Source organism: Lissotriton vulgaris, chromosome 3_1 (assembly GCF_964263255.1).
Source record: "Lissotriton vulgaris chromosome 3_1, aLisVul1.2, whole genome shotgun sequence".
Taxonomy (NCBI): domain Eukaryota; kingdom Metazoa; phylum Chordata; class Amphibia; order Caudata; family Salamandridae; genus Lissotriton; species Lissotriton vulgaris.
This window is the reverse complement of record NC_141689.1, coordinates 391,815,491-391,839,011: the sequence shown is the minus strand read 5'-3', so window position 1 is coordinate 391,839,011 and position 23,521 is coordinate 391,815,491. Positions and strand designations below refer to the sequence as shown.

The following is a 23,521-nucleotide window of genomic DNA, read 5'->3' as shown; positions in this document are numbered from 1 at the left end:
CAAGGCCCCTTCCTGGGTAGGAGGGGTTACAGCCCCCTCCTGTGGAATTTCCCGGGGCCAGGACGTCTGCGACGGCAGATGTGGTAATTTGTGTGGGGTTTGGGGGGGGTCTACGCTACCTTCTAGATACCTCACACGTGTCCTCGTACGACCTCTAAGTGGCGTCGAGTTTTATTGGGGCCCCCGTCAAGTCAAGGGAAATTGGTAATTGCACTTGAGGTACGCCTCTGGGCCGCCCCTCACAAGTGAGGGCGATATTTCTGGGTTAGGGATCTTGACACCGGTTACGACCTTGCCGTTGGCCCTTAAACGTTAGGATGTACAATTTCAAAAAGTTCAAGTAAATGTTTTGTAGGATGTTAGTTCGGCTAGGAGAACCTTTGTATTAGAGAATCTGTTAAGGTTAGCCAAACATCGCAATGTGGTAATGAAATTGTACATAATATGAAACTGTTTATTTAATGTTTTAATTTTGTTTCATATTTTAATAAATACGGCCGGGAGGGTCACTCCCTCCCGTCTTCCAAAAACTTCAGAACTGTTTCCGGTTTCCCATCCTTGGGGATTGTGTTGAGAGGGGGTGGCGGGTATCTCAGCCATATGGAAAGGGGCGACCACTCGGTCCCCCCGAACGTATGGCGGAGTACCACGATCCCCCCGGGAAGCCATCTTGGGCGGGAGGCGAGTCTCGGCTGGTATGCCCGAAGCGGCGTAGCCGGGGCGCGCCTTTTCCCGCCCTAGAGTGGGTTGGCCTAGACACTGACGCGGCTGGCCACGCCCTTGGGGCAGGCAGGGGCGGGTTTATGCCCGCCCTGAAGACGGATAAAAGGAGAAGCAAGACCAGAAGGCATCCTCTTGTTCCTGTGCTCTGAAGCTGCACCTCCTCGCTGCACGTGAGCTCGAGACGGAACGAAGAGCCAATTTTGACCCACCCACCAGCCCCTGAGGACAGCAAGTGGTTTTGAATAAAGTTGATGGATAAACTCTGATTTTCGTTTACAGGTTGTGGTATTATCGTGATGATTTTGAGTGTGTAATAAAGAATGGTCGATTTGTGTTACGTTTCGCAAATAAAGTTAATCTGCTTCAGTGTTCATTGGTAAGCATGCTTTTAATAAAACTGTAGTTGCTACTGTCTTTTTTAGTTTAGTCATTTAGTTAGCATTGTCGTATTTATTTTGGTCGGGCGGTAAGGTCATGATCGGTGAGCACTATTTGGAAGATCCCTATGAGTGGGCGTCACCCAGCACGGATGGGAGCGCTCGGGGGAGGTGGCCATTGGCCCCTCAACGGGGAGGCGGTCCCTTCTAAGGATGGGTCGCCGAAAGAAAAGGAAAGGCGGTCAAGGCCCCTTCCTGTGTAGGAGGGGTTACAGCCCCCTCCTGTGGAATTTCCCGGGGCCAGGACGTCTGCGACGGCAGATGTGGTAAGTTGTGTGGGGTTTGGGGGGGGGTCTATGCTACCTTCTAGATACCTCACACATGTCCTCGTACGACCTCTAAGTGGCGTCGAGTTTTATTGGGGCCCCCGTCAAGTCAAGGGAAATTGGTAATTGCACTTGAGGTACGCCTCTGGGCCGCCCCTCACAAGTGAGGGCGATATTTCTGGGTTAGGGATCTTGACACCGGTTACGACCTTGCCGTTGGCCCTTAAACGTTAGGATGTACAATTTCAAAAAGTTCAAGTAAATGTTTTGTAGGATGTTAGTTCGGCTAGGAGAACCTTTGTATTAGAGAATCTGTTAAGGTTAGCCAAACATCGCAATGTGGTAATGAAATTGTACATAATATGAAACTGTTTATTTAATGTTTTAATTTTGTTTCATATTTTAATAAATACGGCCGGGAGGGTCACTCCCTCCCGTCTTCCAAAAACTTCAGAACTGTTTCCGGTTTCCCATCCTTGGGGATTGTGTTGAGAGGGGGTGGCGGGTATCTCAGCCATATGCACAATCCATCAATATTTGGCTTAATGAATATGTCCTGCCTCACTTACAAGGGCACTGCCCATTGTTCCTATAAACTTCTATTTTTAATCCCTGGCTACGCCACCCAGGGTCAATTACTACCCTCAAGTGCAAGACTTCATTATGTAGGCACTTGTCCAGAATGTTATACAAGTAGGGGAATAGAGTGGTGCTCTCCTGAGAGCTTACGTAGGGAATGACTGAGTTCTTGGCTTTAAAATAGTGCAGATCCTTTCTACAGCTAGCTTCTAGTGCACTTTGCCAGACTGCACTCTTTATCAGGTCAGTCCAGGCCACTTACCCTCTTTCGAAGAGCAACTCTGAGACCCCCGGACGCTTCTGCATCAATTATTTGTATTAGTGTAAATTAACATTATTTCTGTTACGCTTTGCTCTGACAGTTTATCACCAGGCGTCCAATCTTTAAGAGAAAAATAGAAGCACAAGACTCAGGCGTTCGCCAGGGCACTCCAGGCTACAGTTCTCTACTCTCTCATTACAGCTTGAATTATAGCATTTTTAGAAAGTTCAAGGAGCAGTTTCAAAGAATTTTCAAAAGCTTCCCATGATACCGCCTATCCTAATCCAACATCTCTGCTCCATAAAGGGCCTGTGGGATTATTTTACCTTGTATACCTTTACTTAGTGGCTCAAAGGTATGGCTCCCAATTGTACGCTCTAATCTTTTCACCCCATTCACTACTGTGGAAAGAACAGTTCTCCAGGAAGTGATTTGTTTATCCCACCTCAAATCGTCTGAATAGGTTACACCCAGATTTTTGCACTCTCTAACATGCTCTATATGTACATCACCTTGGCACCACGTGAATCTTCATTTTCTCTTAGCATAAAACATTGTTTTTATCTTGTCAGCATTTATTGATAATTTGTTTTCAAGACAATAGGCATTTAGGGTGTTTACCTTCCGTTGCAGCCCTCTAGGCATGAGGCCCATCACAACCAGATCGTCAACGTGCATGAGGAAACTAATATGCCTACCTCTACCTTTTGGTGATAAACTATGCGTACCACATAATATCTGGAGAAGGTCTGCAATGAACAGACTAAACAGCAGGGTTGCTAAAACACACCTGTGTCACAAGCCGTTCTCAACCGGAATTTTTCAAGTCAGGATTCCATGCCCTTCGAGCTCAATCTATACCCAGTTACCACTGTGGAGCTTCGTCTCCACGCTCAAGAGGGCTCCAGATATTTTCCACTGCTATTGTTTGCGGCAATGCGTGCCTCTGTCCACCCAGTCGAAAGCTGCTTATAAGTCACCGAAACAGTAGCAAAGGCCCCCTACTGGCTCCACTGACTTCTTTGCAACTCCCCACAGTGTGAAACAGTGATCCATCGTGGAGTGGTCCGGCCTAAAGCCTCTATGATACGCTGGAATTAATCTGGTATTGAAGGCACAGGCTGCTAGGTGTTTTACAATGTTTGGGCGTAAAGTCTGGACAGGATATCTAAAAGAGAAATCAGGCAATAATTAGCTGGCTGATCCATTTTGCCCTTTTTAGGTTTCGCCTCGTCGGGCGAAATCTAATGTTAGAAACAGTGTGGCCTCAGTTCCGCCTCTGTCTTCCATTGGCTAGCTCCATAAATGGAGGCTAGCCATTGGAAGAGAGAGGCGTCTGTCATTCTGCGAGGCGACTCGTGGGCGTTCCGTAGAATTTTTCCCTTTTGCCTACGTCAGCGGGGCGGTGTTTATTTTTTCGCTCGTCGAGGTTTCATTTGGTTATTCTGCGGCCGACCGCCGCCGGAGCAAGTCCAGGTGAGTGCCTTTCTTGCAGTTTGCCGTTCCCTCCCCCCTCCCGCTGTCCGTGCCTTTCCCGCCCCCCCTCCCGCTGTCCGTTCCTTTCCCGCCCCCTTCCCGCTGTCCGTTCCTTTCCCGCCCCCCCTCCCGCTGTCCGTGCCTTTCCCGCCCCCCTCCCACTGTCCGTTATAATCCTATTTTATGTCTGCCGCTTAAAGCATCCCTACATTACGTTCTAGGCTCAGTGTGGTATTCATTTTGTGAGGACTGGCTTTCAATTAGGAGAGGAATTTAACTCGTGATATACAGGTGTGTGTGTGTGTGTGTGTAAATATATGCACGTGTGGGTTAACATGTATGTTCCCTTAAAAAGATACTTAGCGTGACGTTTGCTATCAAGTATCCCTGACATATAGTAATAAAACATATCCAACTTGCAAATACTGCGTTGCGTTGCTTTGATTTTTTTGGATTGGGGTACTAGATTAGCAGGGGTTATGGCGAACAGTGTGTGCAAGTGCTGAAGTGACAGATTGGGGCACTCCGGGTATGAGAAAACTTAACCGTGGTGTCTTTTGAGGCACTGCAAGGTCCGCGCTGCTGCTGGTACTAAAAGACACAGCTGGAGTGTATGTCAGACAGCTTCGTCATGTTCTGTGCAGGCATGACGGGGAGATTCATTCATGCCCTCAAACTAAGTAGCCATTTTGGTCAAACATATAGCCAAGGGCATTGGCATTGCCCGTGGAGTGGCTTGTGGGAGCTTATGTCTTCTGAGCACCGCAGCAGCAGGCTAAGCGCTCCCAGGTGTACACTGTCTCTTTCACTCCATGACTAACCTCCCAAGAGCGACACTGTTTGGGAGGAACAGTGAAGCCCCTCGGGTTCTGGTATGATTGACAGGCTCGCCAGCCGCTGCAGATGCAGAAGTGACAGGGGGAAGGCACCGGCTTTTCAGTTTCACTTACACCAGTGTTCGTTTATTGTTAATAAGTACTGGTTAGCATCTGAACTGTTAAAGATCCAGTTTCACCTGATTTCATGAAGTATCCGATCTATTTTGAAGCCTCCTTTTAAATGCTGATGTCACAATGTAGCGAATTATGTCATTTTTAGGTTTCGCCTCGTCGAAAGCTGCGCACTGCGCAGCTTTTCGGCGCAGGCGAAATCTAATGTTAGAAACAGTGTGGCCTCAGTTCCACCTCTGTCTTCCATTGGCTAGCTCCATAAATGGAGGCTAGCCATTGGAAGAGAGAGACGTCCGTCATTCTGCGAGGCGACTCGTGGGTGTTCCGTAGAATTTTTCTCTTTTGCCTACGTCAGTGCGGCGGTGGGCGGGGTTTTTTTTTCCGCTCGTCGAGGTTTCATTTGGTCATTCTGCGGCCGACCAACGCCGGAGGAAGTCCAGGTGAGCGCCTTTCTTGCCGTTTGCCGTTCCCTCCCCCCTCCCGCTGTCCATGCCTTTCCCGCCCCCTCCCACTGTCCGTTCCTTTCCTGCCCCCCTCCCGCTGTCCGTGCCTTTCCCGCCCCCCCTCCCGCTGTCCGTGCCTTTCCCGCCCCCCTCCCGCTGTCCGTGTCTTTCCCGCCCCCTCCCGCTTTCCGTTATAATCCTATCTTATGTCTGCCGCTTAAAGCACCCTCTGAGGGATTTTCTACCGGCAGGTTAAGGATGGACCATATGGTGTATTCACGGTTGCTTAGAGAATAACAAATTTACATGCGTAACATTATTTAACACAAAATTTGTCTAAGGTTATTCAAAATCCCAAACTTTAAGGGCTCCAAACAAAATTACTGTACACTCGTGACCTAAATAGGAATATGCACAATCACAGGAGAAATTTCATAAAAAATGTCTTTATTTGGTGATTTCACCGACCTGTTAATTAAAAACAAGATACATTCACATTTATTTCTCACAAACATTAAAATCTTAATAAGGGCTGAAAAGTGACACTTTTTCAGCCCTTTTTAAGATTTTAATGTTTGTGAGAAATAAATGTGAATGTATCTTGTTTTTAATTAACTGGTCGGTGAAATCACCAAATAAAGACATTTTTTATGAAATTTCTCCTGTGATTGTGCATATTCCTATGTCTTTATTTGGTGAATTCACGGACCAGTTAATTAAAAACAAGATACATTCACATTTATTTCTCACAAACATTAAAATCTTAAAAAGGGCTGAAAAGTGACACTTTTTCAGCCCTTTTTAAGATTTTAATGTTTGTGAGAAATAAATGTGAATGTATCTTGTTTTTAATTAACTGGTCGGTGAAATCACCAAATAAAGACATTTGTTATGAAATTTCTCCTGTGATTGTGCATATTCCTATTTAGGCCACGAGTGTACAGTAATTTTGTTTGGAGCCCTTAAAGTTTGGGATTTTGAATAACCTTAGACAAATTTTGTGTTAAATAATGTTACGCATGTAAATTTGTTATTCTCTAAGCAACCGTGAATACACCATATGGTCCATCCTTAACCTGCCGGTAGAAAATCCCTCAGAGGGAGTTTTTCCTCTTCAAAAACTTATGAAAAGGGAATTTTTGTTGTTTTAGAGCATCTAATAACCCCATCCCTTTTCTCTGAAAGGGTTACTCCTTGATAAAAATTTTTTACTGCCGCTTAAATCATCCCTACATTACGTTCTAGGCTCAGTGTGGTATTCATTTTGTGAGGACTGGCTTTCAATTAGGAGAGGCATTTAACTCGTGATATACAGGTGTGTGTGTGTAAATATATGCACGTGCGGGTTAACATGTATGTTCCCTTAAAAAAATACTTCACGTGACGTTACTATTTCAATGCAAAAAAAAATTTGTTTCCCTTAAATTCACCAGTTATGGTAATCTGTGCACGCTACGACTCGTGCCCTCGTTATGCACTAGTCCTGAGTCCCCACTATATTGCGATGGCATCTCAAGTATATCGATGTTATCGACCTCTGCAATGTCCTTCCTCCATCCTAGCCATAGAGCATGATTTTAGGATATCCGAAAGAATCGCGTATTGAATAGTGTGGTATTCATTTTGTGATGACTGGCTTTCAATTAGGAGAGGAATTTAACTCGTGATATACAGGTGTGTGTGTGTGTGTGTAAATATATGCACGTGTGGGTTAACATGTATGTTCCCTTAAAAAAATACTTAGTGTGACGTTACTATTTCAATGCAAAAAAAATATGTTTCCCTTAAATTCACCAGCTATGGTAATCTGTGCACACTACGACTCGTGCCCTCGTTATGCACTAGTCCTGAGCCCCCACTATATTGCGATGGCATCTCAAGTATATCGATGTTATCGACCTCTGCAATGTCCTCCCTCCGTACTCGCCATAGAGCATGATTTTAGGATATCCGAAAGAATTGCGTATTGAATACATGTGCATTGCTTCAGGTGTGAAGCGGGAGACATGCGTTTTGAGTGGAATCCTAAAAATCTGTCTAGATTGTGGCTCTTGGGCACTGGGCGGTGCTCCCGCTTTGCAGGAGGAATACTTAATTTGTTCTGTAACTCAAGGTGCTTCATGCAACTTTACGCATGAGCCACAATATATTTACACCCATCGGGGATATTCAGATAGTAATCATACATCTCTGTGATATTTCATCAGGATCACTGAAATAATTTCGAGGGACAAAAGATCGACTTGCCAAAATATCGTGGACAAAATATCGACAGTCAAAATATCGAGTTTGTATCTACAAACAGGTAAGTACAAAAATATCGAGTACAAAATATCGTTTACAATAATATAGATGTAAAAAATATCGACTTTATTAAAAACAGTGTTAAATTAAATTAATATTAAAATTTAATTACTAAAATATACTTAAAAATACTTACATTACCTTATAATAATTAAATAATAAATGAAAATAATTAAAAAAAAATTACAATCTTATTTGTTAAAACATATATATATAGTAACATACTATAATTAAATAAGATACTATTATATTACCGCACGATACCAGAAGTGTAAAAAATACTATTCCCACTCCAAAGAGTGCAAGCGTAGGGAAAGCGTTGGATAGCGTAGGGGTTAAAATTACTATTCCCACTCCAGTGGGTGCAACAGTAGGGAAAACTGACCCTGAACCCTAAAAATACCCCTTTACCCAAAAACCCAAAACTGACCCTCAACCCTAAAAATACCCCTTTACCCAAAAACTAAAAACTGACCCTGAACCCTAAAAATACCCCTTTACCCAAAAACTGAAAACTGACCCTGAACCCTAAAAATACCCCTTTACCCAAAAACTGAAAACTGACCCTGAACCCTAAAAATACCCCTTTACCCAAAAACTGAAAACTGACCCTGAACCCTAAAAATACCCCTTTACCCAAAAAGTGAAAACTGACCCTGAACCCTAAAAATACCCCTTTACCCAAAAACTGAAAACTGACGCTGAACCCTAAAAATACCCCTTTACCCAAAAACTGAAAACTGACCCTGAACCCTAAAAATACTCCTTTACCCAAAATTAATTAATATCATTTAATTACCAATTAATTATTAATTAACAATAACAATAAAGTAAATATATTAGCACATTAGCTGTAATTAATTTAATTTAATAATTAATATTATTTTTTCCCAATTAATTAATTAACAATAACTAAAAATTATGTATATAAATAAATTACTCTAATTAATGTAATTAACTAATTAATAATATTTAATTACCAATTAATTACTAATTAAAAATATGTACAAAATTATATTAATTAATTAACTAATTAATATTAATTAATTACCAATTATTTATTAATTAAAAATATTTACAAACATATATTAATTAATTAATTAATTATTAATAAATTACTCCCCACCCTTATCCCCTATTAACCCAACATCCCGCTCCTAAACATTAACTACAATTTATATTACTATTAATAACATTTTTTTATTTTTTAACCTTTTTTCTACATATTATTGAAATTTTTTACTTTGACTATTTATATATATTTTGTCGATATTTTTGTACTCAATATTTTTTTATCATTATTTTAATCGATATTTTGACCAACGATATTGTAGATATCGATATTTTATTATTATCGATATTTTTAACTCGATATTTTGTCCATTCGATATTTTTGAGTCGATATTTTGTCTGTGCACCATTTCAGCAACATAAATGTCATGGCTTAGATAAATAAATGCCTGTGAGGGCATCCTCCCCTGTCCAGGGGGGCTTCTGTCTGTGCTGCTCTTCCTGTCTCCACCTCTCGATATCTCTGGGTTATTGTTTGGTGGTGAAAGCTGTTGCCCCTGCTGCAGCGGAACAAAGTTTGGGAGAGTGTTGACCTCTGCCCGCGCACCTATGGCACGGACAGGCAGAATGACGCCCTTCCGCTCGTACCGCAGGAAGAGTTGGTTGCGTGGGTTTAATCACAGAGCAAATGAAATGTGTCCTTTTGGTAAATAACCAAACATTATGTTAATGTGGAGCACTTTCGTAGTCCGAGCCTCGTATTTATCCTGGCGCTTAAATTATGCTTGCTATTGCCAGTCCGCATTACTCATGTTATCGCCCCTTGGACGATGAAAGGCTGAGTTACACTCAAGGGGTTCGGACTCTTGCAGCATGCAGCTCACAAGCTGCTGTTCATCACTGTCATGTTTCTTGAGATGTTGAGTTGACTTATTTCGACAGCTAGAAAGACGTCCTGGAATATTGGGGGTGAGAGCTGGACACTGCCGCGGAAGCTGCAGGCAGGAGCCAGTCAAGTGCTGCCATTGCCACCCCTGCGCCCAGCGGGTCTGGGACCAAGGGCGGCCCTCGTGCACGGCTGTGCTTGCTTCCCTGCCCCCTGGCTGTACTTGCTCCCCTGCCACCTGGCTGTGCTTGCTTCCCTGCCACCTGGCTGTGCTTGCTCCCCTGCCCCCTCGCTGTGCTTGCTTCCCTGCCCCCTCGCTGTGCTTGCTTCCCTGCCCCCTTGCTGTGCTTGCATCCCTGCCCCCTCACTGTGCTTGCTTCCCTGCCCCCTCGCTGTGCTTGCTTCCCTGCCCCCTCGCAGTGCTTGCTTCCCTGCCCCATCGCTGTGCTTGCTTCCCTGCCCCCTCGCTGTGCTTGCTTCCCTGCCCCCTTGCTGTGCTTACTTCCCTGCCCCCTCGCTGTGCTTGCTTCCCTGCCCCCTCGCTGTGCTTACTTCCCTGCCCCCTTGCTGTGCTTGTTTCCCTGCCCCCTCGCTGTGCTTGCTCTCCTGAGTGTGTGTGTGGCTTTGGGTGGGTGTGTGTGGCTCTGAAACCTTCAGAAGCAGTCGCTCCCCATGCAGCTCCCAGCACTGTTGCGGTATCGTAGCGCTTTGCACTACCAGACTGCCTTAGCCGCATTGCAATTGTTACCTGCTTGCCATTAATTATTGCAGCATAGCGGTTTATCTGTTAAACGCGCATTAGTGCCTGTCTGCTGCTCTCTGTTGAAATATTGATCGTAGCGCTATATTTCGAAAGCACGCGTCCATCAGCATTGTATTGTGATTGTCTGCCTTAAGCCAAATAATTCCCTTTGTGCATAGCGTTATTAGAAGGTTGGATTGGGATTTGTGCATAGCGTTTATTTTACCTTGTGCCCCATTCCAGTTTCGCTTTTGGCCTGCAGCCATTTTGTTGTTTGTTGTTGTGCCTCCCTGCCCAGAACTCCACCCCGCTACCGCCTCCCAGCTGCTCCTCCCTCCCACTGATACTATAGGCTTTACTTGCCTGCACTCACGCTGTGACCGTCCTGAAACCTTCAGAAGCGGTCGCTCCCCACGCAGCTCCCAGCACTGTTGCGGTATCGTAGCGCTTTGCACTACCAGACTGCCTTAGCCGCATTGCAATTGTTACCTGCTTGCCATTAATTATTGCAGCGTAGCGCTTTATCTGTTAAACGCGCATTAGTGCCTGTCTGCTGCTCTCTGTTGAAATATTGATCGTAGCGCTATATTTCGAAAGTGCGCTTCCATCAGCATTGTATTGTGATTGTCTGCCTTAAGCTGAATAAATTCCTTTGTGCATAGCGTTATTAGAAGGTTGGATTGTGATTTGTGCATAGCGTTTATTTTACCTTGTGCCCCAATCCAGTTTCGCTTTTGGCCTGCAGCCATTTTGTTGTTTGTTGTTGTGCCTCCCTGCCTGGACCTCCACCCCGCTACCACCTCCCAGCTGCTCCTCCCTCGCCCCTCCCCCCTCCACTACCCACATATGACAGATGCTTTTCCACGCCGCGATCACGCTCAGCGGTCGCGCCCCATGCGCGCCGAAGGTGCGCCAAAGGTAAGCCCGTCTACGCCCGTCCGCGCCTGGACCGCGCCCAGCACCATACCCCCTGGCCCCCGCAAAACCCACTCCTCCCGCATAACCTACGACGCCGCAACCCTCTCAGCACTTAACCCCGGCCGACTCCCAGACTGCCACCAAGCCGCCCCAGGACAAACCCATGGACCCTTCACCTGCAATACCTGCAAGTTTGACTGCATCAGGACCCACAACAAATCCACTAAATCCAAACAGAGCTCAGACAACAACCACCTAAAGTGCATCATGCTCAACACCCGCTCGGTTCACAGACACTCCATTGAACTTTGGAACCTACTCGACACTACATCGCCGGATGTTGCCTTACTTACAGAAACCTGGATGAACGCCTCATCAGCGCCCGACATCGCCATTGCTATCCCGGACGGCTACAAGATCATTCGAAAGGACCGCATCAACCAAACTGGAGGAAGCATTGTCATCGTTCACAAGAACACCATCCGCATCACGACCAGCTCCGACGATAACCTCGCTACCGCCGAACACCTTCACTTCCAGATCCACACCGACCCCAAGAACACTCTCAGATGCACCCTCATCTACAGACCTCCTGGACCCCCCACACAATTCAGCGAAGGCATCACCGACTTCATCAGCCCACATGCCCTCCCCTCCGAGAACTACATCCTACTGGGAGACCTCAACTTCCACCTAGAAAAGAATAACGACTACAACACCCCGACCCTTCTGGACAACCTGGCCAATCTCGGACTCAAACAACTTGTTGATACCCCCACCCACCTTGCCGGGCACACGCTCGACCCAATCTTCACCTCCAGCAAACACATCTCCTTCGAGCACACCACTGCCCTCCATTGGACGGACCAAAGCTGCGTTCTCTTCAACTACAAAAAGACCACGACCCACAACCCCTCACAACCCATTCCCCGAAGAAATTGGAACAAAATCACCACCGCCCAGCTCTCCTCTTTGCTTCACCTAAACCCCCCTGCCAAATCATCGGACCCAAACCAAGCAGCCAACAACCTCACTCAATGGATTACCCTCAGCGCCGACGAACTAGCACCCCTGAAAAACCATCAAATCAAGCAAGGCACCAAAAAAGTCCCCTGGTTCAACTATGCCTTAAGAAATCCAAGAAGTTCTGCCGCACCCTCGAGAAAGCCTGGAGAAAAAACCCAACCACGGACAACCTGGCCTCCTTCAAGAACGCCACCCGCAAACACCACCAACTGATCCGATCCACCAAGAAATCAGCATTCAAAGATCGACTCGACAACAATGCCCAAAACAGCAAGGAACTATTCAACATCGTAAAAGAATTTACCAACCCCACCGTCGGCACCAGCGACATCACCCCCTCCCAAGACCTCTGCGACTCTTTATCCTCTGTCTTCCACAACAAAATCGCCGACATACATAACAGCTTTGAAAACCAGTCCGAAGAACAGTCCACTCCACCCACCTCCGAACCAAAACAGCTCTCTAACAACCTTTGCGCCTGGAACCCAATCACTACTGAAGACACCATCCGACTGATGAACTCCATCCACTCAGGATCGCCAAGCGACCCATGCCCCCACCACATTTTCAACAAAGCAGACTCCATCATCGCACCCCATCTCCACAATGTCATCAACTGCTCCTTCAACTCCACTACCTTCCCGGAAATCTGGAAACATGCCGAACTCAGCGCCCTTCTGAAGAAACCCACAGCAGACCCCTCTGAACTTAAGAACTACCGCCCCATCTCGCTCCTCCCATTTCCTGCCAAAGTCATTGAGAAAGCCGTCAACAATCAGCTCGCCGCCTTCCTTGAATCCAACAAATCTCTCGACCCCTCACAGTCCGGCTTCCGAGCCAAACACAGCACGGAAACCACCCTCATCGCAGCTACAGACGACATCTGAACGCTACTGGACAACGGAGAAACAGCTGCCCTCATCCTACTTGACCTCTCCGCCGCCTTCGACACAGTCTGTCATAGCACCCTCATACAATGCCTCAGCAACGTCGGAATACAAGGAAAAGCTCTAGACTGGATCATCTCGTTCCTCGCCGGAAGAACCCAGAGAGTCCGCCTCCCCCCATTCAAATCAGAGGCCACCAAAGTCATCTGCGGCGTACCACAAGGATCATCACTCAGTCCCACCCTCTTCAACGTTTACATGAGTCCCCTCGCATCCATCGCGCGACAACACAACCTCAACATCATCTCCTACGCAGACGACACCCAGCTGATCCTCTCCCTCACCAAAGACCCAAACACCGCCAAAACCAATCTACACGAAGGAATGAAAGAAGTAGCCGAGTGGATGAAGAATAGCCGTCTAAAACTAAACTCGGACAAAACGGAAGTCCTCATCTTAGGATCATCCCCCTCTGCCTGGGACGAATCATGGTGGCCACCGGCCCTGGGTACAGCACCCATACCTACAGATCACGCACGCAACCTGGGCTTCATCCTAGAGTCCTCCCTCTCGATGACCAGACAAGTCAACGTTGTCTCATCTTCATGCTTCAACATCCTACGCATGCTCAAACAAATCTCCGTTGGATCCCCACCGAAACAAGAAAAACGGTCACCCACGCACTGGTCACCAGCAGACTGGATTACGGAAATACCCTTTACACCGGAACCACAGCCAAACTACAGAACAAACTCCAATGCATCCAAAACGCCTCAGCAAGACTCATACTGGACATCCCCCGTCAAGCTCACATTTCTGGTCACCTGAAAGACCTCCACTTGCTCCCCGTCAACAAGAGAATAACGTTCCGTCTCCTCACCCACGCACACAAGGCCCTCTACGACCTAGGACCCGAATGCCTCAACACTCGACTGTCATTCTACACTCCCACCCGCCAACTACGATCATCCAATCAAGCCCTCGCCGCAATTTCGCGCATCCATAGATTCACCATGGGAGGAAGATCCTTCTCCTACTTAGCGGCCAAAACCTGGAACTCTCTCCCCACTCACCTCCGCCTTACACAGGACCACTTCTCCTTCAGAAAGCAGCTAAAAACCTGGCTATTCGATAAGTAAAGCACCCTCCCTCCCTCAAGCGCCTTGAGACCCTCTGGGTGAGTAGTGCGCTATTCAAATTTCTGAACTTGAACTTGAACCTGTGTGGCTCTGGGTGGGTGTGTGTGGCTCTGGGTGGGTGTGTGTGGCTCTGGGTGGGTGTGTGTGGCTCTGGGTGTGTGTGTGGGTCTGTGTGTGCGTGGGTCTGTGTGTGTGTGTGTGTGGGTCTGTGTGTGTGTGTGTGGGTCTGTGTGTTTTTGTGTGGCATTTGCCAGAGATTAAACTATTGGCATTGTAAATGACAATGCCATTTATTTATCTGTTTTCAAAACCAACATATAAATACAAATTTTGTCATTTACAATGCCAATAGCTCAAACTTTTCAAAAGGTGAAAACCATTGCATTGTAAATGCTTGTTATAAATGGGCTTCACTATAGCTCCCATCCAAGATTCAGGAAAGCAACCAGTCAATATTACCCATTGGAAAAACCTGCTCAATATGGATCTCCATTTTATTCTGTCTTTTTTAAATATCACAGATGGAAGGCCATCTAGACCACCTGCCCTAGAAGCTTTTCTATTACAAATAATTTCAGACAGTTCTACTGCCAACTGCACATTCGCAACCACTTCAGCGTCTACTTCAGAACTGCACCGCTACTATAGTCTCAGGACTTCCACCCTTATATGAAGACGAGATGAAAACAAACCAGTCTTCCTCACTTTTATAGGCCTCAAGAGAGGATGACGACTAGAGAATAACAAAGTTCACTAGTCACCAAAACCACTTGCTGTCCCTGTCAACCAAGGACTCTACCATTTCCGTCCAGTTCAACATATGGAACTCCCTCCTTTTTTGACCACGTAACTTTTAGCTGCTATCATTGCAGTTCTTGAAACTGATATCCCTTGGATTTAGCTTTGAGTATTGGCGGCTCCTGTTTACCACCCTTCTACCCTCCCAACATTCATCATCATACCAGGTATTCCCCTTGCCGATTAAGCTGATAATTGGGAATGGGCCTCCTTTTACTAGTTTAAGCTGGGCTAGCAGTTGTTTAATAATCTATCATACCAACCCAGTGTATGTTCAAATTCAACTAAAGAGAGCACTTGTAGTACATCTTTAGTAATCTGTTTTAAAGGGCTATTGGAGTGCGTGGCACAATAAGTGCTGCAGGTCACTAGTAGCATTTAAATTACAGGCCCTGGGTACATGTGGTACCACTTTACTTGGGACTTGCAAGTAAATTAAATGTGCCAATTGGGTGTAAGTCAATTCCACCATGCATAAAGGAGAGAGCGCAAGCACTTTAACACTGGTTAGTAGTGGTAAAGTGCATAGAGTCTTAAAGCTAGCAAAAACGAAGTCAGAAAAAACAGGAGGGGTTATGGCTAGAAGTTGGGGGTAAGCATGTCACGAATGTCAGGTCAAACGTGCCTCTATCAGGTCCCCCAGGGGGAGGCAGAAACACTGTATTGCCTCTTTTCACGTGGAAGCATGTCCTGATGCCTTTGCCAGACTTACCCAGACCCATTTTTTTTAACCATTTGTCCCTGGAGTTTAATGGGCTTTCTGACCTCGCCACAGGACCAGTGTCAGATTCAGGATAACCCCTCAATCTGCCCTCCAACGATGGTAAGGGGTGCAAATAGGCTATTAGAGCCCATAAGGAGTGCTGCCATTGTTTGATGCCAGTGTGGGTTGTCCCCAACCCTTATTTTGTTTTATCAAATTCCCTGATGTTTAATGGACTCTCCCCTGAGGCAGAAATGCTAGTCTACCCATGGTATAGGAGGGAACCTACTCACACCCAGAGGGGCACTCCTCGCAAAGGATATCCCAGGTGCCTAGTAGGTGATTCCATTCTTGGGGCTCGTGAACAAGGCGTGATCCCTAATCAGATCTTGGGAGAGGTATCACTGGGGAGTGGAATTCCAGTGGTACCTCTCCCACACATATCAGTCTTCCATGGGCAGAGTAATACCCCCTCCCCCAGCCCCGATACTGATCTAAGTGAAAGCAGACCACACCTAATGACGCAGTATGCAGCGCACTATGCATCACATTAACAAAAAAAAGAAACTTGGCTCACAAAAGACGCTCTTCCCTTATGTCCTGACTTTTTTAACTGAGAAAATGTGGTGGATGTCAACAGGTTGTCTACCCCATTCAAGTGGTTAAGCTTGATTTTGAGCTGAGGATCATGCTTCATTTTAGAGATCAATAAAGGTCTTGATCACAGTTAGTATTGCACCACAAAACCGATCGGCTTCTTGTTATGTAGGAACACTAACAATCACATTCAGACTGGAATTCCAACTGATTGACGAATCAGACATATCATAACTGAGAACGCAAATCATATTTTCCGTTTCATAATCCTAAAGGACACCATCAACTTCAAATGCAGAGTGCACTGGGAAGATTTTCGAATCCATGATTGTGCTCAGATCTAAAGGCTCCTGTTGCTCAGGCCTGCTGGGGTCACGTTTTATTGCTTAGGCACAAACCACGGTATCATCTGACTTATACACTATGGGGCAGATTTACAACTACTGGCGCATCCCTGCATATCGGCAGGGATGCACCAGTAATTGTGCGCCGCAGCTCCGCCACCCTTGATGCGCCGCATTTACAATGCGGCGCACCATGGGGCAAAATCGGCACAGATGCGTCACGCATCTGTGCTGTAATAGCGGCACATTGCTGGAGTTGCGTTGCAAGCGCGACGCTGCTCCAGCAATGATCAGGGGGGCCCTATGTGCACAATGCTGCGTCAATCCTTACGTCTGCTTCAAGCAGGCGCAGGGTTTTAACGCAGCATGGGCCCAAAAGTGACTGAGTGAAATCTTGTAGATTTCAGTCAGCCCCTTTTGGGAGGCGTTCCTGTGCCAGAACGCCTCCCCCTGCGATGGTACGCCTCTTCTGGCGCAGGGCTTTACAACGTGACGTATCTGGGAGATGTGTCAAGTTGTAAATACCCCACACCATGGTGCATCTTTTGCGCCGCCGCTGCGTCACAAAAGTGATACAACTGCGCCGTAAAAGCGGCTCAAGGGGTTTTCTGCAGGTGACGGGCTAAAGACTGGGTGTTTCATATGCTCTGACGCTGCTCTATGCTTAGGAATGTCAACTGATGTGTTGGTGTTGGAAATGTCTGTGGGTGTTGAGACTAGTACAGGATTTCATCTGTCTGCACATACATTGATTCTAAATGTTTAGTTCTGGGACATAGTTGATCACATGTATTAGAAGTACGTATAGCTAGGTTGTGGGCATAAGGTTTCATTAGTTTGCATGATTACAATTGTGTCATTATCATAAATATCTGTTCTGAGTTTAATATTGTGGTGTTTATACTGATAGATAACATACGATCTGTGTCATATCCCTTATGTTCTGCATGCTGCAAGGCACATGTTAGATTTGTTTCCGATATGAAGTACAGTGCTACCGTTGTCTTACTTTACAGGACGGTTAAAGGTCAAGATTAGGCTTTTGGATAGCTTTTATATAACATCAATTCTAAATTTCCCTTGTATGAATGCAGCAGTTTCGAAAATGTAATGATGGATTTTTCACCTTAGATTAAAAAAAAATCTCTTTAACAAGCTCACTTGTAATGAACTAGTGGGTGTTAATTGTTTATTTACATATAGTTGTGTTTAAAAAATAAGAATTCAATACCTGTCCTCCATAGTAAAACTCTTCGGAGTCATTGTCTCCTTCCGAGTCTTCTTCCACCGCACTACAGTGCCTTGACTCCTAAACAGGAAAAACAAAGGGAAAGTTAAAAAGAATCAAAATGTGCTGAACAATGAAATTATGCACAATTTTTTTTCTGGGGCTTAACTTTGAATTCAAGGAGTAAGCCAGAATTTCTACAAACGTAAGTTACACCTATTTGTAGCAAACACTTGTCAATTGGTCCCTAAGTGTTTTATACAGTATATGGTCTAAATATCGAGTCCAAAATATTGTGGAACACAAATATCGAGTCCAAAATATAGAATTGACAAAATATCGAATGGACTATAGACATCAAAAATATCGTTTTGAAGGTAAGTAATGTAATATCGATTTAAAAAATATAGACAGTTAAAATATCCAAGTACATAATATAGGTTATAAAAAATATCGAATTATTAATAATAACGAATTTTTTAAAGTGTTTGGTATTTTAGTATATGTGTGAAAAGTGTATATTTTTTAGTAATTTATTTTAAGTAATTAATTTTATGTTATTTAATGTTTGCGTAATTTAATTCTGTAGCGGGTTGTGGGTTTATAGGGGAATAGGGTGGGAAGTAATTTAATTATAATTAATTAAATATGTTAATTAATTTATTGGTATTTATTTTGAATAATTTGTTAATTAATTTTTAATTGGTAAATAACAAATTCTTAATTGATAATTAATTTTTATTAATGGATTAATTGATAATTATGTGAAATTTATAAAAAAAAAATACTAGAGTGGGAATAGTGAAATTTACCCCTATGCTATCCAACGCTTTCCCTACTCTTGCACTCTCTGGAGTGGGAATAGTAATTTTTACCCCTACGCTATCCAACGTTTTCCCTACTGTTGTACTCTCTGGAGTGGGAATAGTAATTTATATCCCTAAGCTATTCAACGCCTTCCCTACTGTTGCACTCTCTGCAATGGGAATAGTAATTTTTACCCCTACGCTATCCAACGCCTTCCCTACTGTAGCACTCTCTGGAATGGGAATAGTAATTTTTACCCCTACGCTATCCAACGCTTTCCCTACTGTTGCAGTCACTGGAGTGGGAATAGTAATTTTTACCCCTACGCTATCCAATGCTTTCCCTACTGTTGCACTCTCTGGAGTGGGAATAGTAATTTTCACCCCTACGCTATCCAACGCTTTCCCTACTGTTGCACTCTCTGGAGTGGGAATAGTAATTTTTACCCCTACACTATCCAACGCTTTCCCTACTGTTGCACTCTCTGGAGTGGGAATAGTAATTTTTACCCCTATGCTACCCAACGCTTTCCCTACTGTTGCACTCACTGGAGTGGGAATAGTAATTTTTACCCCTACGCTATCCAACGCTTTCCCTACTGTTGCACTCTCGGGAGTAGGAATAGTAATTTTTACCCCCACGCTATCCAACGCTTTCCCTACTTATGCACTCTCTGGAGTGGGAATATTAATTTTTACCACTACGCTATCCTATGCTTTCCCTACTGTTGAACTCTCTGGAGTGGGAATAGTAATTTTTACCCCTACGCTATCCAATGCTTTACCTACTGTTGCACTCTTTGGAGTGGGAATAGTAATTTTTACACCTATGCTATCCAACGATTTCCCTACTGTTGCACTCTCTGGAGTGGGAATAGTAGTTTTTACACTCCCGCTATCCTACGGTAATACTATTGTGTATTTTTATTAATATTATGTTTATTATATATATATATATATATATATATATATATATATATATATATATATATATATATATATATATATATATGTTTTAACAGATATGATTGTATATTTTTTTATATAAGTTAAATTAATTATTTAAAAATTTTATGGTAATTTAAGTATTTTTAAGTATATTTTAGCTATTTTTTTGTTTTTTTATTTTACATTATTTTTAAGAAAATCGATATTTTTACAAAGTATATATATTTAAACGATATTTTGGATTCGATATTTTGGTACTTACCTGTTTGTAGATAGGAATTCAATATTTTGTCTGTCAATATTTTGGGATCGATATTTTGGGTAGTCTATATTGTGTCCGTCGATATTTAGTCAGTGATCCGTTTTATATTTTACCCAACGAAAACATTGTTGTATCAAAAACAAAAAACACAGAGTATCATTAAGGAAACTTTGACCTACATACAAATGCAAATGGTGCAGCTTGCCCTGTAATGCAGCTGACTACATTCAAGAAGGGGACCATCTTACATTTACTCCTGGACATACCACCATTCAAATGAGGGAATCTCCTTTGTATGTGCACATATTATTATTACAGAAAACTGCAAATTATGTAAAGAGGAACAAGAGCTAATCTGAATTTCCACCACAAAGAGGACAATAAATGTGCTCTATTAAGAGGGTGAAATTACTGGTCTTTGGGCTTCTCCAAGATCTCACAATAGGGAGTTGAATCAAGGACTACTGCACGTCACTACTTTCAGTTGGGTAGGTGTGATAGTTCCATTCCAACAGGAACATGCACATATCCTACCTATATTTCAAAATTGTGATCTTGCTTACCAGGCCTGGGCGTAGTTTGCTGAGCTTCACTATGTGGAACCGTACAAATTGACCAAAAAACTCTGCAGAGTTCCGCAAGTGACAGAGTGCAGTGCGAACTGCCGTTCACGCTGATCTTCCTGCCGCAAGAGGAAGAAATTCTACCCGAGTGGTAGCTCACGCTCGCCAACTTACCATTCGCGAGCGGGGAAAAAACTTAGCTGCACTATGTGGAGCAGAATTTTCTGCACTGCACAAGCTATGCGGAGCGCAGAAGAAAACTCAGCAAACAGAGCGGAGTTCACCATCCAGGCCTACTCCAAACCTCGGCCAAGGAGAGCATGAATCATGGCTTTCCAGAATGGTTGCATGAAGTCTGGGATCGCACATACTTTTGTAGGAGCCTTCAGGGTCTACCTTAAGGATAAGAGGGCCCCCTTGCACATAGAGGGGAGGGTATGTGTGTGTGTTTTTATTCTTTGCTCTGCACTGGCTTCAAAAAGATTATTTATCAGCAGTGATTGAATTAAGTATGCTTTGAGTTGATAGCCTGTCCTTTGCTGTAATGTGTATTTTCTATTTTACAATTGCGTAGATAATAAACACCTAATTTAACAAATTGAATAATATCTCTGAAAAAACCTTTAGCAAATCTCAAACACTACTGCAAAAAAAACCAGAGCACGCACACATTTCTTCTAATTTACTGCAATTGCACCTAGCTATCTTCCATGACTCTGGTTTCTCATCCACATTTCGTTTTCTGTCACTCCAGCTGGATTCATGATCCTGAGCTTGGCATTTTTTGCCTTTTAGTAATCATTCATTACCCCAGCTTCACATAATATTCTCCCAGTTAGAAGGAAATATACAAATATTTCACATTGCCGGCTTCCGTCTGCAGAGAAGTGGGAAGGGATTGCATTTACAATTCTATGGAATCATCTGTGGTCATGGCTCCTCTGCTTTGATTTGCGTTGTATCTAACTGAAGGTCAAATCCAAACTCGGGGGTTGGGATACGCACTCCGTTTTTCTTCAAGAAAAGTTCTTAGCAAGTGGGTGGTGCCCGTGGGGTGGAACCCTCTGTACAAGGGTTGGAGAAAACTGAAAATGATGCACTCTTTCCTCAAAAAAAGTGTCTCCCCAGAGCACTCTAAAGCAACTTTTTCAAAATAATGTTCACAAGTTTGATGTTAGGTTCATAATGTCTTTTAATTTTCTTTAAACACGTAGTTCATTTTATCTTAACATGATTCATCTCATGTTTTAGCATTTCAACTCGTTGGCCCAATGCATTTCGGGCATAGCCCTTCTTCGGGGGCCCTGTAATGGGACAATGAATGCCCCGTAGTTCTTAGCGGATAACGTGAATCTCTAAATGTCTCTGGGGTGGTTCAGAATGATAAGATCATTCCTGGGCTTCTTAACGCTCCAGTTGCTTCTAATTCTTTTGCAAACTTGATGGTTTTGCGGCATATGGAGTACAGTTTTCCAATATCTGTCTTTGCTGTGCGGCCGCTATTGTATATAATAGGACAACAGTCGTGAGGAGGCTGACATTCTGCCGAAAAGGCTCACCCCCTTTACAATATACAATAGCGGCCGCACAGCAAAGACAGATATTGGAAAACTGTACTCCATATGCCGCAAAACCATCAAGTTTGCAAAAGAATTAGAAGCAACTGGAGCGTTAAGAAGCCCAGGAATGATCTTATCATTCTGAACCACCCCAGAGACATTTAGAGATTCACGTTATCCGCTAAGAACTACGGGGCATTCATTGTCCCATTACAGGGCCCCCGAAGAAGGGCTATGCCCGAAATGCATTGGGCCAACGAGTTGAAATGCTAAAACATGAGATGAATCATGTTAAGATAAAATGAACTACGTGTTTAAAGAAAATTAAAAGACATTATGAACCTAACATCAAACTTGTGAACATTATTTTGAAAAAGTTGCTTTAGAGTGCTCTGGGGAGACACTTTTTTTGAGGAAAGAGTGCATCATTTTCAGTATCTAACTGAAGCTCATTGTGCAAACCGGAAAGCTCTCAGAGTACTATGAATAACTATTCTGTAACAGCTGACGTCTACGCTGTGGAATAGCATTTCTGCCCTGCATTAATCTGGGCACATCTGGTTTGGTTGTCCTTTCCCTGGTGTGTAATACATCTGATTACCAATTCAGGTCCTTCAATCAAATGCGGCGCAAAAAAACGATGATTGGACATCGGTGGGGAATCTGCAAACCATAACCATCAATCCCATCTAAAGGTGACACGAGAGCAATCCACCTCAATCCTCAATCAGTACAGCACGCGATTGTCTAGTCTATTATCTACCAATCTGCCACTACCCCTTATGTAGGCAGCTTTTCTGTCTTCTTTACGACCTATTGTTCGAACTTCTAAAAGTGTTTCAATGATAACTTTTCTGGCTCACAGGGATACAATGAAGGTCCTGAAATAGATAACATGCCAGGTGCAGTCTCCTTTTTACCTCGTTTGCCATCTATCCTGCACACTGATGCATGAGGGTTTCCAGCCAATGATGCTAAGTTTACGGCTCTTCTGAGTAAGGCTGGAGCTGAATGATCCATAAAGGTGTACGAGAATTTGAGGCCTCTTATTGCTCATCAGCCCTTGACACACATGCACATACAGGATAGAGTCCACCAAACATTGATAAACCATGAAGGATCGATGATAGCTTCATATTATCTGAGGAACAGACTGTGGGAGAATCTGTTCATTATCAATGGTGGAATTAGTTCTGTAAATAAGCACAATAAACTCACAGGAAACTCTTAGGTAAATACACATGCAAATATTATCCGTAATTTCGCCAGCAGTTTTGTAGACATTAGAGCAACTCAAGACAATCAGTAAGAACGAGAACAGTCTCCAGGAAAATCCCTCTCGCACACTTAGAAGGCTAGGCAAAGAAGCTACACTTGAGGTTGAAAGATTTCAAAGGCTGATTTTTGCCATATGCTAGTTAGATAACTTTGTAGGTTTCCAATATTTTGCTCCCCTGGTGTGAATTTGACACACCACTTTGCATCAATTTTCTGATACTTAAGGCATTTTCGATTTAGAAGAGCCAGATTTCTCAGAAGGTTGCTTTATTTATTTTTTAGGAATAGTTCACTAATTGCCAGAGTTCACTCAAACGAGAGGCCAAAGAACATAAGCAAAAAAGAAACATTAGATGTCTAAACCTTTTCTTTTCCCATCCATTAGC

The 23,521-nt window shown here is 44.0% G+C and overlaps 1 protein-coding gene across 2 annotated transcripts in view; it reads right to left on the bottom strand.

Annotated features, from left to right (window-relative positions):
• PARP8 (poly(ADP-ribose) polymerase family member 8) overlaps positions 1-23,521 on the bottom strand; it is a 670,996-nt gene that overhangs the window by 326,283 nt on the left and 321,192 nt on the right. For both annotated transcript variants that reach the window (XM_086960612.1, XM_086960613.1), the window contains one exon: positions 17,723-17,800. In XM_086960612.1, coding sequence (XP_086816738.1) covers positions 17,723-17,800 — 78 coding nt within the window. The remainder of the gene's footprint in view (positions 1-17,722; positions 17,801-23,521) is intronic.